Source organism: Macaca nemestrina, chromosome 1 (assembly GCF_043159975.1).
Source record: "Macaca nemestrina isolate mMacNem1 chromosome 1, mMacNem.hap1, whole genome shotgun sequence".
NCBI classification, from domain to species: Eukaryota; Metazoa; Chordata; class Mammalia; order Primates; family Cercopithecidae; genus Macaca; species Macaca nemestrina.
Genome location: NC_092125.1, coordinates 98,913,159 through 98,931,971, shown reverse-complemented (window position 1 = coordinate 98,931,971; position 18,813 = coordinate 98,913,159). Strand labels below are relative to the sequence as shown.

At 43.0% G+C, this 18,813-nt stretch overlaps 1 protein-coding gene across 1 annotated transcript; it reads left to right on the top strand.

The window, feature by feature from the left end:
- Nucleotides 1–12,947: 12,947 nt before the first annotated feature.
- On the top strand, nucleotides 12,948–13,325 carry LOC105498185 (large ribosomal subunit protein eL36-like). The gene has a single exon (XM_071071119.1). It carries the CDS (start codon nucleotides 12,982–12,984, stop codon nucleotides 13,297–13,299), a length of 318 nt encoding a protein of 105 aa, XP_070927220.1. The 5' UTR covers nucleotides 12,948–12,981; the 3' UTR covers nucleotides 13,300–13,325.
- Nucleotides 13,326–18,813: the final 5,488 nt, after the last annotated feature.

The window sequence follows — 18,813 nt, the reverse complement described above, 5'->3', positions numbered from 1 at the left end:
TGTTTTTTTGAGACACAGCCTCACTCTGTAGCCCAGACTGGAGTGCAGCAGTGCAATCTCGGCTCACTGCAACCTTCACCTGCTGGGTTCAAGCAACTCTCCTGCCTCAGCCTCCTACACAGCTGGGATTACAGGCAAGCACCACTATGCCCAGCTAATTTTTGTATTTTTAGTAGGGTTTCACCATGTTGGCCCAGCTGGTCTTGAACTCAAGTGATCCACCTGCTTCAGCCTCCCAAAGTGCTGTGATTACAGGCATGAGCCTGTGCCTGGCCAGGAAAGAGGTTAAATTGACTTATAGTTCAGCATAGCTTGGGAAGCCTCAGGAAACCTACAATCATGGTGCAAGAGGAAGCCAATACATCCTTCCTCACATGGTAGCAGGAAAGAGAAGAACTGAGCAACAATGGGGAAAGCCCCTTCCTTGTAGAGCCATCAGATCTAGTGAGAACTCACTATCACGAGAACCTCGCGATGGTAACTGCTCCTGTGATTAGCTTACTTCCCACTGGGTCACTCCCTAGACATGTGGGGATTATGGGAACTACAATTCAAGATGAGATTTGGATGGAGACACAGCCAAATCATATCTTGGTCTAGGACATTTCAAGCCCATTCCTATTGAATTTAAATTAGTTATTTGCCCACCCAGGACCCATAGGCAAGCCACAGTTCCTGATATAACATATTTGTAATCATTTTTTTAAATTGGGGATATTTCTGATTCTCAACATGGAGATGAACAATAAAATGTCTGCTCTCCTCAATCCTCACACTGGAAGGACATTATGTTAAGTGAAATAAGTCAGGCACATAAAGATAAATACCACCTGTTCCCAAGCATATATGGAAGCTTAAAAATGAGCTCACAGAAGTAGAGAGTAAAATTGTGGTTATCAGAGGCTGGGAAAGTACTGGGGGAAAACCCCACCCCTGATATTTAACGTGGGTTCTTTTCAATTTCCCTAAGCATCTCGGCTGGTTTGAGAAATAAAGGGAAAGAGTACATGAGAGAGAAATTTTAAACTGGGTGTCCGGGGGAGACATCACATGTCGGCAGTTTCCATGATGTTCCCCGAGCCATAAAACCAGTAAGTTTTTATTAGCGATTTTCAAAAGGGGAGGGAGTGCTCGAATGGGGTGTGGGTCACAGAGATCACGTACTTCACAAGGTAATAAAATATCACAAAGCAAATGGAGGCAGGGCGAGATCACAGGACCATCGGATGGGGCAAAATTAAAATTGCTAATGAAGTTTCTGGCACTCATTGTCATTGATAACATCTTATCAGGAAACAAGGTTTGAGAGCAGACAACCTGTCTGACCAAAATTTATTAAGTGGGAATTTCCTCGTCCTAATAAGCCTGGGGGCACTATGGGAGACCAGGGCTTATTTCATCACTTTGGCTTCTACCCTAAAAGGTGGCCGGCCGCCTTAAGTGGGCCGTCTATAGACCTACCCTCAGGGCACATTCTCTTTCTCAGGGATATTCCTTGCTCAGAAAAAGAATTCAGCAATATTTCTCCTATTTGCCTTTGAAAGAAGAGAAATATGGCTCTGTTCCGTCTGGCTCACCAGCGGCCAGAAGTCTTCTCTCTCTTGTTCCCTGAACATTGCTGTTATCCTGTTCTTTTTTCAAGATGCCCAGATTTCATATTGTTCAAACACACGTGCTCTACAAACAATTTGTGTGGTTAATGCAATTATCACAGGGTCCTGAGGTGACGTATATCCTCCTCAGCTTACAAAGAAGATGACGGGATTAAGAGATTAAAGTAAAGACAGGCATAAGAAATCACAAGGGTATTGATTGCGGAAGTGATAAGTGTCCATGAAATCTTCACAACTTATATTCAGAGATCGCACTAAAGCCAGGTGTAAGAAATTATAAAAGAATTCATTTTGGGGAACTAATAAATGTCCAGGAAGTCACAATTTATGTTCTTCTGCTGTGGCTTCAGGCGGTCCCTCCATTCGGAGTCCCTGAGTTCCCGCAACAGGAAGGGTAGAGGGGTGTGGAGGATGGGGAGAAGTTGGTTAATGTATACAAAGTTACAGCTAGAGAAGAGGAATAAGTTCCAGCGTTCTGTAGCACTATAGGGTGAATATAGTTAAGAATTATTTTATGTATATCTTCAAAAAGCTAGGAGAGAGAATTTTGAATGTTCCCAACACAAAGAAATGATCAATGTTTGAGGTGATGGATATCCCAATTGCTTTGATTTGATCATCACACGTTGTATACAAGTATCAAAATATTACTCTGTATCCCATAAATATGTACAATTATTATATGTCAACTAAAAATAAAAGGAAAAAACATAAAAGTGAAAAGAAAGAACCCTGCAAAGCAAAATTTGAAACAGCACCCGAATCAAATTCCTCTTGGTCAAATTGGTTACACTTTGGAACTGGATATTATATTTTTCCCAGTGAATTGATTTAACCTTAGGACACAACCCTGCTCCTTCAGCAAGAAAAAGATAACATTGTGTTAAATTTTTAAAAGAGACATTATAAATTAATGTTACATTCTCTTTTTGGGGGGGAGGGGGGCAGAGGCTCCCACTCTGTCACCCAGTCTGGAGTACAGTGACCACTACGCTTGGCTATTTTTTTTTTTTTTTTTTTTTTTTTTGTAGAGATGAGGTCTCACCATATTGCCCAGGCTTGTCTTGAACTCCTGAGCCATGGGATCCACACTCAGCCAGTGGCAGGACTGGGTGTGCTGCTGTGACCTGCTTCCACCTTGGGCATCAGTGTCTAAATGAGGGGAACACAGTGCCACTAACAAACTCGGAGACGCCAACAACTGCAGAGCCCCAAGAGGTGTTACAGCTTTGCCTGGGGAGTCCCAAGGTCTGAGACCCCAAGAAATGTCATAGCTCTCTCTCGTTCCTGCCACCTGCAACTCAGCAAATGAGGGCATGTCACAGCTCTCATTCAGTCCCACTGCCTGCAGCTCAGCAAATGGGGACATGTCACAGCTCTTATTCAATCCTGCTGCCTGCAGTTCAGTGAATAGGGGTGTGTCACAGCTCTCATTTGGTCCCACTGCCCACAGCTCAGCAAATAGGGGTATGTTACAGCTTGTTCCTGACACCTGAAGTTCAGCAGGTCCCAGATTCTTGTCCCGCAATCAAGAGGAATAAAGCATGCAGACAATGGAGACTAGGTAGGGCACCTACTCAACTGCTCAGTGTTTAACTGCCCAGTCGCAGGGAGACCTCCCTGCCTTGCTCACTTCTCTTTTACCTTATAAAAGTGTTCACTTTTTGCTCCAAAGGCAACGTGGCACATTTAAAGGAGGACACTTCCTGCCCTCCTCCCAAACTAGTTTCGGAAATACATTCACTTTTCTTGTGCCAGGCCTCGTGCTTGTAAATTGGACTCTACATGTGGCGTGCGACTGACCTGCTTTTCAGTTACACCAGTAGGGGGCAGTACAACACTGCCTGAGTAGGCGCCAGCTTGGAGGCCATTCCCTAGGGAGACTAAAAGAACCCGCGGACTCAGGACGATTTCCTAGGGTAAATTTAACATTTAAGAGACAATAGAAAAAAGGGATCTTGAAGAGGAAAATAAGGAGGATCAGTCAGAGAGCAAGGAGAAGGTGGTCTCAAAATGTGAGGGCAAAAATTTCAAGACTATATCCAGATTAACAAAAAGTGCTTCCATTTCATTTAACAATTGTGTGGTCATGAGCCACCTTGGCCATGATGAGAGGCATTTTAGTGGAGGCAGAAGACAGATTCTCCATTTCTCACCTCCTTTTTTCGGATCCCCACTTCTCTTCCTTTCTCCCTGTTGGATATTTCTTGAGCTGCACCTGGAGATGTAGAAATTAAAGTCATAATATTGCTCTTAAGCGACTCACGGTCTCATGGAGAAAACAGAGAAGAAAAACACTGAGAAGTTGCAAAATGGGAAACTGTGGTGTCACATAGAAAGGGTGCCTAATACAAACTGTGTATGATCAGAGGAGGTTGCTGTAATGAACATGAATAAAATTTTTTCTTATACACGAAAAAAATCAAATAACAATAGGGGTTTTTGTTTGTTTGTTTTTGAGACGGGGTCTCGCTCGGTTGCCAGGCTGGAGTATAGTGGCGCAATCTCGGCTCACTGCAGTCTCCGCCTCCTGGGTTCAAGCGATTCTCCCGCCTTGGCCTCCCAAAGTTCTGGGATTACAGGCGTGAGCCACTGCGCCCAGCCAAAGGGTTTATTTTTATACCTTTACTACCCAAAGAACTTGGCCAGTTCAGGAAAATGAGGATATTAATGTGGCTGAAATAAAGACTGGATACAGAAAGCAGATCCAGTTTCCAGACTGGTCCAGATCACTAATGTTTTAGTGTACCTGATGAAGGGTTTAAATTTTATCCTGAAGACTCGTGAAGGGAGGTAATTAAAGGGTTTTGAGCAGATTAGTGATATACTGTGGTTCACAAGTTAAAAAGAATATTCTGGTAAACAGGAGAATGAGACCACAAGCAAGGGGGGACATTTTAAGGCTATTGGAGGGATCCAGCTAAGCAATGATGAAAACCTTGGCCTTCATTATTACTCAACTTGGCTGAAGCAGAGGTGGTGGTGTGAAGGGCAGGGGTCAGAATGAGCAGAACTTGATACCTGGTTGCATATGGAGGTAAAGGAAGTGGGAATAGGAAGAGTCTGGTTCCTGACCTGGGTGGTCACATCAGTGGATAGGATAAGGGACAAGTTGGGACATGAGAGATGATAAGTTCAGTTTTGAATATATTAAGATTAAAATGTCTAAGAGGCAGATGAATATATGTATCTGGGGCTCAGGGGAGAGACCTGTGCTGTGTACCAGCACACAAGTAATTATGGCCACAAATTCTTACTCAGAAAGAATATGTAAAGTGAAAGCAGGTTGGGGATGGAATCCCCTGGTAATACCAACATTTAAGGGATGGCAAAGGATGAGGCATATGTAAATGAGACTGACAAAGATTTACTAGAAAAGAAGAAAGAAAATTAGACCATTTTGGCCAGGCACAGTGGCTCATGCCTGTAGTCCCAGCACTTTGGGAGGCCAAGGTGGGTGGATCACGAGGTCAAGAGATCAAGACCATCCTGGCCAACGTGGTGAAACCCAGTCTCTAAAAATGCAAAAATTAGCTGGGGGTGCTGGCGCGTGCCTGTAGTCCCAGCTACTCAGGAGGTTGAGGCAGGAGAATCGCTTGAACCTGGGAGACTGAGGTTGCAGTGAGCTGAGATCATGCCAGTGTACTCCAGACAGAGCAAGATTCAAAAGAAAGAAAGAAAGAGAGAGAGAAAGAGAAAGAGAGAGGGAGGGAGGGAGGGAGGGAGGAAATCAGAGCATTTTAAAGGAAATTAAAGAATTTGAGGAATTAAGATGTTAATGGTGTTGAGTGCCTGCAGCTTTTACAGGCTGGGGACATAAGCAGCCAGTGACTCTACCAGTGTCAGGTATTACTTTATAGCAATACAAATTGAACTAATACAAAAAAAATAGAACTGAGGAGTTGGGCATTGCTATAAAGCAATTGCTGAAATGTGGAAGTGGCTTTGGAACCTGGTAATGGGCAGGGGTGGGAAGAGTTTGGAGGGCTCAGAAGAAGACTAGAAGATGAGGGAAAGTTTGGAACTTCTTAGAGACTTGTTAAGTGATTATGACCAAAAAGGTGACAGAACTATGAACAGTGAAGGCCAGGCTGATGAGGTAATAAGAATGAACATGAGAAATAGAATCAGTGGAGAAAGACAACAGGAGTGGTGCCATGGACAGCCAGATAACATAAAGTTCTGTGGAAGAAATGATGAATGGGTCAAATGCATCTGCTTCTGGTGAGAGCCTCAGGAATCTTCCAATCATGGCAGAAGGTGAAGGAGGAACAGGCATGCCACATGCAAGAGAAAGAGCAAGAGAGAGAGGGGAGGAGGTTCCAGGCTCTTTAAACAACTAGCTATTGTGTGAACTAATTGCTGCAGGGAGGACACTAAATCATTCATGAGGGATCCAACCCCATGACCCAAACACCTCCCATTAGGTCCCATCTCCAACACTAGGGTCACATTTCATTTGGAGGGGACATACATTCAAACAATATCATCCCTGAACTAGCAAATTAATGTTAGAAATGAGAGATTTCTTGAGGAATACCTACTAATTTCACATTTGACTAAACTTTGAAGATTCTTTCTGGAGGTTAAGGGAATACAGAAAGAGGTACCATCACCTCCTCCCCTTTTGGATCTTACAGAATTGCAGGCACACTCGATCATCAGAGGTGGAGATTCATAACAAAGAAGTTAAAACTCTACTTTTCTGTAGTGGTGGCAATGTACTGTAAGAGATTAAATTGCATTCAGTTATTACACTGTTCTCTTGGTTACCCTCCACTGTTTCCATTATTTGAGAAGAACTTTTTATAACTCTGATTATGCTGTTATATTTTCAGGAGGTAAATTCCTTACATGATCTAGTAAGCGTATCATCTCCCTTTTGTGCTGGTCTAACATCATGCCTTATATCTTAGTTCTTGCAGCAGCTGTATCCTACTTCAGACCATTTTGCATGAGTTTCTAAAAACAGTGTTCTATGGTTTCAACCCAAGGCCCTCCACCATACTTGAGATACATCTTTAGGTGCTTGGGGTCAGCATGTCACACCAGCCACTGGGAGGTTACAAGCAAGGAGTAACCTCCCTTCCTAGACCTCCCTTCCCAAAGGTCAGGCTGAGTGATTGATGGAAACCAGACAGAGAGTGTGAGTGAAGGAGCGTGAAAACCGGAATGCACAATAGAGATGTGAGATCTAAAATGGTTCTACACCCTCTGCCCACTCAGAAGTGACTTGTAGAAACTGGAGAAACCTAAGAAAAGCACAGTAGACTCATAGCCTGCTGAGCTAGACAGCATATGACACTGAAGTTTAGCCCTGTGAGTGAGTAGGAGGGGAACCAAAGCCCCCAGAGGAAAGATGTGTGCTCCAGCTTCAGGCAGCAAGCTCAAGGTTTCAGTGTGCACTGCTGCCAACAGGAGTATAGACTGTGGCTATGATGCAGCAAGCCCACCAGCCAAGAAGGAAAATAACAGTTTGTCAGGTCTGTGGCTGGTGTCCGTGAAGTCTCAAGTATTAAATTATGAAAGTTACATGCATTCTCAGGAAGGCTTTAACATAAACATAAATATTTCACGGAAAATTGGAAGAAGTATTCTATTCAAGATGTCCAAAGTTGGTTAAATAGTAATGAAAATATAATAATGGCCAGGCACGGTTGCTCACGCCTTTAATCTCAGCGCTTTGGGAGGCCAAGGTGAGTGGATCACTTGAGCCCAGGAGTTTGAAACCAGCCTGACCAACATGGGGAAACCCTCATCTCTACAAAAAATACAAAACTTAGCCCAGCATAGTGGCACACACCTGTAGTCCCAGCTATCCACGAGGCTAAGGTGGGAGGATCACCTGAGCCTGGGATGTCAAGGCTGCCTTGAACCATGATCATGCACTCCAGCCTGGGTGACAGAGCAAGACCCTGTCTCAAAAAAAATTGTGTATATATAATTATATATATATATATGTGTGTGTGTGTGTGTGTGTGTATGTATATACGTAAGGTATTCAAATATTCCTGTGCTTTTTTTTCTAGCTTAAAATTTAAAGTTCTCTATTTCGTGTTTTAATGTCAAACTTAGTTATTTTACAGAGATAGTTGTTGGATTTTGTTTGTTTGTTTTGAGACAGAGTCTTGCTCTGTGTCACCCAGGCTGCAGTAGGGTGGTACAATCATAGCTCAGGACAGAATCAAACTCCTGGGCTTAAGTGATCCTTCTGCCCCACCCTTCTCAGTGGCTAAGATTACAAGTGTGCACCACCATGATGAGCTATTTTTAAAAATTTTTCTATAGAAACAGGGTCTTGTTATGTTGCCCAGGCTGGTCTTCCAGTTGGTTACTGAAGCTTGTGCATTTGTCACGTATTTCTCGTGTCGTGGTTTTCATCTCTGTCATTTCGTTTATGACCTTCTCTGCATTAATTACTCTAGCCATCAATTCTTCCAATTTTTTTTCAAGATTTTTAGTTTCTTTGCGCTGGGTACGTAATTCCTCCTTTAGCTCTGAGAAGTTTGATGGACTGAAGCCTTCTTTTCTCATCTCGTCAAAGTCATTCTCCGTCCAGCTTTGATCCATTGCTGGCGATGAGCTGCGCTCCTTTGCTGGGGGAGATGTGCTCTTATTTTTTTAATTTCCAGCTTTTCTGCCCTGCTTTTTCCCCATCTTTGTGGTTTTATCTGCCTCTGGTCTTTGATGATGGTGACGTACTGATGGGGTTTTGGTGTAGGTGTCCTTCCTGTTTGATAGTTTTCCTTCTAACAGTCAGGACCCTCAGCTGTAGGTCTGTTGGAGATTGCTTGAGGTCCACTCCAGACCCTGTTTGCCTGGGTATCAGCAGCAGAGGCTGCAGAAGATAGAATATTGCTGAACAGCGAGTGTACCTGTCTGATTCTTGCTTTGGAAACTTCCTCTCAGGGGGGTACTCCACCCTGTGAGGTGTGGGGTGTCAGACTGCCCCTAGTGGGAGATGTCTCCCAGTTAGGCTACTCAGGGGTCAGGGACCCACTTGAGCAGGCAGTCTGTCCCTTCTCAGCTCTCAACCTCCGTGTTGGGAGATCCACTGCTCTCTTCAAAGCTGTCAGACAGAGTCGTTTGCATCTGCAGAGGTTTCTGCGACTTTTGTTATTGTTTACTGTGCCCTGTCCCCAGAAGTGGAGTCTACAGAGAGAGGCAGGTTTCCTTGAGCTGCTGTGAGCTCCACCCAGTTCGAGCTTCCCAGCGGCTTTGTTTACCTACTTAAGCCTCAGCAATGGCGGGCGCCCCTCCCCCAGCCTCACTGCTGCCTTGCCGGTAGATCACAGACTGCTGTGCTAGCAATGAGGGAGGCTCCGTGGGCGTGGGACCCTCCCAGCCAGGTGTGGGATATAATCTCCTGGTGTGCCCGTTTCCTTAAAGCGTAGTATTGGGATGGGAGTTACCCGATTTTCCAGGTGTTGTGTGTCTCAGTTCCCCTGGCTAGGAAAAGGGATTCCCTTCCCCCTTGCGCTTCCCAGGTGAGGCGATGCCTCGCCCTGCTTCAGCTCTCGCTGGTCGGGCTGCAGCAGCTGACCAGCACTGATTGTCCAGCACTCCCTAGTGAGATGAACCCAGTACCTCAGTTGAAAATGCAGAAATCACTGGTCTTCTGTGTCGCTCGTGCTGGGAATTGGAGACTGGAGCTGTTCCTATTCGGCCATCTTGCTCCGCCCCCCCCCAAAAAAATTTAAATATTAGCCCAGGCTGGTCTTAAACTCCTGGCCTCAAGCAATCCTCCTGCCTCAGCCTCTCCAAAGTGCTGGGATTACAGATATGATGCATCTAGCCTAAAGAATAATTTTAGATGATAATTGAGTGCAAAATCACGTTCATAAGAAGGTGGCTGCACACTGTTCACAATAGCAAAGACATGGAATCAACCTAAATGCCCATCAATAGGTAAAGAAAATGTGGTACACATACGCCATGGAATACTACATGTGCAGCTATTACACATGCAGCTATTACACAAGTTTACCTATGTAACAAATCTGCATTTGCATCCCTGAACTTAAAAGTTAAAAAATAGAATCCCCGGGGCAAGATGGCCGAATAGGAACAGCTCCAGTCTCCAGCTCCCAGCACAAGCGACACAGAAGACGGGTGATTTCTGCATTTTCAACTGAGGTATGGGGTTCATCTCACTGGGGAGTGCCAGCCAATCAGTGCTGGTCAGCTGCTGCAGCCTGACCAGGGAAAGTTGAAGCAGGGCGAGGCATCGCCTCACTTGGGAAGCGCAAAGGGGAAGGGAATCCCTTTTCCTAGCCAAGGGAAACTGAGACACACAACACCTGGAAAATCGGGTAACTCCCACCCTAATACTGTACGTTACCAAGGGTCTTAGCAAACGGCACACCAGGAGATTATATCCCACACCTGGCCAGGAGGGTCCCATGCCCACGGAGCCTCCCTCATTGCTAGCACAGCAGTCAGAGATCTAACTGCAAGGCAGCAGCAAGGCTGGGTGAGGGGTGCCCACCATTGCTGAGGCTTAAGTAGGTAAACAAAGCCACCAGGTAGCTCAAACTGGGTCCTGGGTGGAGCCCACAGCAGCTCAAGGAGGCCTGCCTGTCTCTGTAGACTCCACCTCTGGGGACAGGGCATTGCTAAACAAAAAGCAGCAGAAACCTCTGCAGATGTAAATGACCCTGTCTGACAGCTTTGAAGAGAGCAGTGGATCTCCCAACACAGAGGTTGAGATCTGAGAACGGACAGACTGCCTGCTCAAGTGGGTCCCTGACTCCTGAGTAGCCTAACTGGGAGACATCCCCCATTAGGTGCAGACCAACACCCCACACCTCATATGGCAGGGTACACCCCTGAGATGAAGCTTCCAGAGCAAGAATCAGACAGGAACACTCACTGTTCAGCAATATTCTATCTTCTGCAGCCTCCGCTGCTGATACCCAGACAAACAGGGTCTGGGGTGGACCTCAAGCAATCTCCAACAGACCTACAGCTGAGGGTCCTGACTGTTAGAAGGAAAACTAACAAACAGAAAGGACACCCACACCAAAACCCCATCAGTACGTCACCATCATCAAAAACCAAAGGCAGATAAAACCACAAAGATGGGGAAAAAGCAGGGCAGAAAAGCTGGAAATTAAAAAAATAAGAGCACATCTCCCCCTCCAAAGGAACGCAGCTCATTGCCAGCAATGGATCAAAGCTGGACGGAGAATGACTTTGACGAGTTGATAGACGAAGGCTTCAGTCCATCAAACTTCTCAGAGCTAAAGGAGGAACTATGTACCCAGCGCAAAGAAACTAAAAATCTTGAAAAATGAATGGAAGAATGGGTAACTAGAATAATCAATGCAGAAAAGGCCATAAACGAACTGACAGAGATAAAAACCATGACACGAGAAATACGTGACAGATGCACAAGCTTCAGTAACCGACTTGATCAACTGGAAGAAAGAGTATCAGCGATTGAAGATCAAATGAATGAAATGAAGCAAGAAGAGAAGTCTAGAGAAAAAAGAGGAAAAAGAAATGAACAAAGCCTTCAAGAAGTATGGGATTATGTGAAAAGACCAAATCTACGTCTGATTGAGGTGCCTGAAAGTGAGGGGAAAATTGAACCAAGTTGAAAAACACTCTTCAGGATATCATCCAGGAGAACTTCCCCAACCTAGTAAGGCAGGCCAACATCCAAATTCAGGAAATACAGAGAACGCCACAAAGATACTCCTCCAGAAGAGCAACTCCAAGACACATAATTGTCAGATTCACCAAAGTTGAAATGAAGGAAAAAATGTTAAGGGCAGCCAGAGAGAAAGATCGGGTTACCCACAAAGGGAAGCCCATCAGACTAACAGCAGATCTCTTGGCAGAAACTCTACAAGCCAGAAGAGAGCAGGGGCCAGTATTCAACATTCTTAAAGAAAAGAATTTCAACCCAGAATTTCATATCCAGCCAAACTGAGTTTCCTAAGTGAAGGAGAAATAAAATCCTTTGCAGACAAGCAAATGCTTAGAGATTTTGTCACCACCAGGCCTGCTCTACAAGAGATCCTGAAGGAAGCACTAAACATGGAAAGGAACAAGCGGTACCAGCCATTGCAAGAACATGCCAAAATATAAAGACCATTGATGCTAGGAAGAAACTGTATCAACTAACGAGCAAAATAACAAGCTAATATCACAATAACAGGATCAAGCTCACACATAACAATATTAACCTTAAATGTAAATGGACTAAATGGTCCAATTAAAAGACACAGACTGGCAAATTGGATAAAGAGTCAAGACCCATCAGTTTGCTATATTCAGGAGACCCATCTCACATTCAGAGACACACACAGGCTCAAAATAAAGGGATGGAGGAAGATCTACCAAGCAAACAGAGAACAAAAAAAAGCAGGGGTTGCATCCTAGTCTCTGATAAAACAGACTTTAAACCATCAAAGATCAAAAGAGACAAAGAAGGCCATTACATATTGGTAAAGGGATCAATTCAACAGGAAGAGCTAATTATCCTAAATATATATGCACCCAATACAGGAGCGCCCAGATTCATAAAGCAAGTCCTTAGAGACTTACAAAGAGACTTAGACTCCCATACAATAATAATAGGAGACTTCAACACCCCACTGTCAACATTAGACAGATCCACAAGACAGAAAGTTAACAAGGATATCCAGGACTTCAACTCAGCTCTGCACCAAGCAGACCTAATAGACATCTAATTAAACTAAAGAGCTTCTGCACAGCAAAAGAAATTACCATCAGAGTGAACAGGCAACCTACAGAATGGGAGAAAATTTTTGCAATCTACTCATCTGACAAAGGGCTAATATCCGGAACCTACAAAGAACTCAAACAAATTTACAAGAAAAAAACAAACAACCCCATCAAAAAGTGGGCAAAGGATATGAACAGACATTTCTCAAAAGACATTCATACAGCCAAAAGACACATGAAAAAATGCTCGTCATCACTGGCCATCAGAGAAATGCAAATCAAAACCACAATGAGATACCATCTCACACCAGTTAGAATGGCAATCATTAAAAAGTCAGGAAACAAAAGGTACTGGAGAGGATGTGGAGAAATAGGAACACTTTTACACTGTTGGTGGGATTGTAAACTAGTTCAACCATTGTGGAAAACAGTATGGCGATTCCTCAAGGATCTAGAACTATAAATACCATATGACCCAGCCATCCCATTACTGGGGATATACCCAAAGGATTATAAATCATGCTGCTATAAAGATACATGCACAAGTATGTTTATTGCTGCACTATTCACAATAGCAAAGACTTGGAATCAACCCAAATGTCCATCAGTGACAGACTGGATTAAGAAAATGTGGCACCCCTTCCGCCAGGGCCGCCACTGGAGAGCAGCAGCCATGGCTCTACGCTATCCTATGGCCGTGGGCCTCAACAAGGGCCACAAGGTGACCAAGAACGTGAGCAAGCCCAGGCACAGCCGCCGCCACGGGCGTCTGACGAAACACACCAAGTTTGTGTGGGACATGATTCGGGAGGTGTGTGGCTTTGCCCCGTACCAGCGGCGCGCCATGGAGTTACTGAAGATCTCCAAGGACAAACGGGCCCTCAAGTTTATCAAGAAAAGGGGGGGGACGCACATCCTCGCCAAGAGGAAGCGGGAGGAGCTGAGCAACGTATTGGTCGCTATGAGGAAAGCTGCTGCCAAGAAAGACTGAGCCCCTCCCCCAGCTTCTCCCTGAAATAAAGAACAGCTTGACAGAAAAAAAAAAAAAGAAGAAAATGTGGCACATATACACCATGGAATACTATGCAGCCATAAAAAAGGATGAGTTTGTGTCCTTTGTAGGGACATGGATGCAGCTGGAAACCATCATTCTCAGCAAACTATCACAAGAAGAGAAAACCAAACACCACATGTTCTCACTCAGAGGTGGGAATTGAACAATGAGATCACTTGGACACAGAAAGGGGAACATCACACACCGGGGCCTATTATGGGGAGGGAGGAGGGGATAGGGATGGCTTTGGGAGTTATGCCTGATGTAAATGACGAGTTGATGGGTGCTGCACACCAACATGGCACAAGTATACATATGTAACAAACCTGCACGTTGTGCACATGTATCCTAGAACTTAAAGTATAATAATAAAAAAAAAATAAAAATAAATAAATAAATAAAAAGTTAAAAAATAAAAAGAAGGTGTCTGCTATGCTTGCTATATAACATACTCTAATTATGGGTGTCTTGAAAAACAAGTGATTATTGAAATGCTATTTTTTTATTATTATACTCTAATTTCTGGGATGCATGTGCAGAACATGCAGGTTTGTTACATAGGTATACACCTGCCATGGCATGGTGGTTTACTGCACCCATCAACCTGTCACCTACATTTGATATTTCTCCTGATGCTATCCCTCCCCTAGCCCCCAACCCGTGACAAGCCCTACTGTGGGATGTTCCCCTCCCTGTGACCATGTGTTCTCACTGTTCAACTCCCACTTATGAGTGAGAACACAAGGTGTTGACTTTCTGTTCCTGTGTTAGTTTGCTGAGAATTATGGTTTCTAGCTTCATCCATGTCCCTGCAAAGGACATGAACTCATCCTTTTTTATGGCTGCATAGTATTCCATGGTGCATATGTGCCACGTTTTCTTTATCCAGTCTTATCATTGATGGGCATTTAGGTTGGTTCCAAGTCTTTGCTATTGTGAACAGTGCTACAATAAACATAACATGTGCATGTGTCTTTATAGCAGAATGATTTGTAATCCTTTGGGTATATACCCAGTAATGGGATTGCTGGGTCAAATGGTGTTTCTGGTTCTAGATCCTTGAGGAATGGCCACACTGGCTTCCACAATGGTTGAACTAATTTACACTCCCACCAACAGTGTAAAAGTGTTCCTATTTCTCCACAGCCTCTCCAGCGTCTGTTGTTTCCTGACTTTTTAATGATCGCCATTCTAACTGGCATGAGATAGTATCTCACTGTGGTTTTGATTTGCATGAAATGCCATTTTTTAAACTACACTAGTTGTTGACAGCACTGTTAAGGATGGCTTAAATAAGCAACAACAGTTTCTCAATTTGAGGTGACACAAACTCCCCCCCTTGAAAAGCAGAAGCATTCTTTCTAAATTTTCTCTCAACTTTCTGGAGTTTCTAAATTTTCGCCCACACTCTGCTCTACCATCATACCAATCTCACAAAGATGGAGTCATGAGGGCCTCAGAAATCAGACTGTTTTGTGCTCCTAATTTTCTTCTCCAAATACAAAGAAGGAAATGCTGGATATAATTCTTAATTACTCAATTTTTATTGCTACCCATTTACTCATTTGATGTACTTATTGAAGGTCTGCTGTATACCACGCACTGTTCTACTTACTGGGGATAGGGCAGCGAACAAAGCAGACAAAGTCTTTCTTCTGATGCTTCTTAGATTTTAGGGTAGCAGATCCTAGAAGGAAAAAATAATAATAAGGCAGAGTAAGGGGATAGAGAGTAAAAGATCAGGGAGTGATGTTCATAGGGGCACAGGAGCCCCTGTCTGATAGGTGACACTGAGTAGATCTCAAGAAAGAGATAGCCATATGGCTATCTGGGGAAGGGCCCTCCTCTAGTGCAAAAGCTTTGGAGTGTTCAAGAACTTTGAGGTGGTTAGCGTGACAGGTGTGGAATAGGCCAGGGGAAAGTGATGGGAGATGACATTAAAAAGGTAGCCAAGAACCATCATATAGGGTCTTGGGAGCCCTGGGAAGAACTTTGTATTTTATTCAAAGAACTATGGGAGACAATTGGCAAGCAGAGGAATAACATGATCTGACTTATGTGTTTAAAGCATCACTTTAGTAGCCTGTGAAAAATACATTATAGGTGACAAAGATAGAGGCAAGGAGACTAGTTAGGTGGCTGCTGCAATAGCGCAGGTGAGAGATGGTAGTGGCAAAGGTGGTGAAGGCAATGAGAAGTTATCGGGTTCTAGGCATTTTTTTCCAAGGCAAAGTCAATAGAACTTTCTAATGGATGGATATGGGGATAAGAAAGGGGAGTCATGGATAATTATAATTTCTGTCCTAAAAACCTGAGTGATTGGAGCTGCGGTTTACTGAGTTGAAGAAGACAGATAGAGGAGGAGGTAGAGGGTAGGCAAACAGGAGTTTGATTTGGCACATGTGAAGTTTTAGATGCCTGTTAGATGTCCAAATGGAAATTCTGAGTAGGTAGCTTGAATACAAGACTTGAATTCAAGAAAAAGGTTACAGTTGGAAATAAAATTTGGTATTTCAAACCAAGAGACTGAACGAGATCACCTAAGGAATCAGGATAGATTAAAAAATGAGTAAGTCTAAGGACTGAACCCAGAGACATTTTCCATTGCTACAAAGGAATACCCAAGATGGGGTAATTCATAAAGAAAAGAGGTTTATTTGGCTCATGATTCTGCAAGCTGTACAAGAATGGCACCTACATCTGCTCAGCTTCTGGTGAGGGCTTCAGGAAGTTTACAATCATGGCAGAAAATGAAGCAGGGGCAGGCATGTCACATGGTGAGAGACGGAGAAAAAGAGAGAGGCGGGAAGGTACCAGGCTCTTTTAAACAACCAGGTCTCACATGAACTAATAGGGCAAAAGCTCACTTATTACCATGGGGAGGGCAACAAGCCATTCATGAGGGATCCACCCTCATGACCCAAACACCTCCCACTAGGCCCCATCTCCAACACTGGGGATCACATTTCAATGTGAGATTTGGAGGGAACAAATATCCAAGCCATAACACTTGGGAAGGAGAGAACCAAGAGAGAGTAGAGTCTCATGGGCCAACATGTCTCAAGAAAGAGGGAATGATTAACTACCAAATGCTTTTAATTAAATTTTATTTTACAAAGGCAGTTACTTTCTAATTCAACATAGGCTTTACTTTCATTTTCAGTTCTTCTCTAGATGTTTTTTTGGTGGGATACCCCCAGGACTTTTCACTGATCTCATTCCACCCAGTTCAGGTCTCTTTCCATTTCATAATAGTTTCTCTCCATATCTTCCCAGAAATCTTGTCATTTTCAGGAATAAGGAAAGCTGAGACATGAAACAAGAGTAAAATTGTTTGAATGAGAATGAAAGATCTGCTCCAAAATCACTTCTAGGTCAATTTATACAGGATATCTCATCTCCATCCTCATTCTGTTTGCCAAGATTTTCAGGATTCATAATCATGGCACTTTAAAACTACTATTTCTGCCATTGCCACATTTGTACTAGTATGGTGCACAAATGGGTGATACCTTGTAATGGAGGTATTACTGGGTTTGAGGTCATCATAATACTTTAGTTGATATCTTGGCTGTGATAATAAAATGCTGTGTAATTTTGGGGAAAATACCTCTCTGGTTCTTAATAAAATAAGGTCAATATTAGTAAACAAGTTGTCAACCTGTGACCCAAGTTAGAAAAATGTCTTGTTTGCAATTATGGTCAGACATTATGCTCAGTCTCTTATTAGTTCTCATTGTTTGCAGATTCCTTTGGATTTTCTATGTCCACAGTGATATGGTCTGAAAATAACAATTATTTGTCTCTCTTTCTAATATAGTTACATCTTCTTTATTTTTCTTGTCTCGTTGCTTTGGCCAAGATACCAGTTAATTAATAAATTCTATCAGTGACTAGAGAAATCCTTATCTTATTCCTGACTTTGATACTATTTCTTCTAAAGGTTCAGCATTAAGTATGATGTTTGCTAAAGTTTACTAAAAATTTTTGAAATTATGAATCCATATTTAATTTTATCAAAGTTTTTACTATGTCTTCTGAGATGATCATATGTTGTTTTACATTTAATCAATGTGATGGACTATGCTGATAAATTTTGGAAATATTGGCCCATTCTCACATTCATGGGATGAATGCTATTTAGTCATGGTGTGTTTTTATATGCCAATGGCTTTGATTTGCTAAAGTGTCACTTAGGATCTTTGCAACTATGTTCATGAGTGATGCTGGTGTGTAATTTTCTTTTCCTGTATTTGCAGGATTTGGGTATCAAGGCTTCTTTTAGACACATATGCCCTCACTTTTCATGTGCTGTGGATTTCTACAATGTTTCTCACTCACAGAAATTTTCACCTTAGTTTTGAGCAAGGCCATACATTTTAATACATTTGAAAATGTTTTATCTATCATTACTGTGTTTTTCAAGTCCACATTGATTCATTTTGCCACTTGACATGAAGTCTTTTTTAAAAGATTTCACCATTATTTCAATCAAGTCAGTGGAGAGAATGGATATAAAAACATGTGATCAGACATGAGAAATTACAGACAAGATGGAGTGAGTGAATTTATCTCTATTCTTGCCACTAATTACAGATTTTAATAAAACCCTGGACATAATGTATAAAACACAAACACAAGAAGATTCTAAACAGTTGAGAGACGACGTGGTGGCAAGGGACCTCTGGACATGAGGAATGACATGACAATGAGTTACCTGTGTTTTCTTTTTGACCCCTGTGTATTCTAGGCTGTGTGCTAGATAAGAATATAATCTAGAAATGTCAATCCCAAGGATTTTCTGTTCTCTCTTGCCAAAAGACTGGAAAGGGGACTGCTGGAATAGAAGCCTTTAAACAATAATCACCATATTCTAGCCAAACACCAGGTGGAAATACCGGACACACACCCCTACCAGCAAAGGCCAAGTGGAAAACCTATATTTAAACCCCCTACCCCACCCCTTGGCAATAAGGAATAATCCCTCCCCACTCCCCACTCCCCACTGGGGTGACATCAGAAGAGGCTAAGTAGGAAGACTGAACCTCCACTCCCTCCCTGAACAATGAGGCACTCCTCCCAGTTCTTCCTTTGGGTGGTGTCAGAAAAGGCCAAATGGAGAGTCTGGATTTTTACCACTGCTCAGCAGTAATGTGGTCCCCTACCTTATCATCATGGTGTCAAATTTTACTCATCATAACAAGAACCAGGACAATCTCGACTTGAATGAACAAAAGGCAAGCAACAGACACCAAAACCAAGATGACACAGACGTTAGAATTATTTTACAAGGATTTTTAAGAAACCATAGTAAAAATGCTTCAACTAGCGATTATGAACACATTTAAAACAAATAAACAAAAAAACCTAGAAAGTCTCTTAAAAAAGAATAGAAGATATAAAGAAGAACCAAAGGGTAGAATTGAATAATACGATGATTGAAACGTAAAA

Bases quoted from the DNA above. Each gene is read 5' to 3' on its own strand.
- LOC105498185 (XM_071071119.1), top strand. From the start codon at position 12,982: ATGGCTCTACGCTATCCTATGGCCGTGGGCCTCAACAAGGGCCACAAG.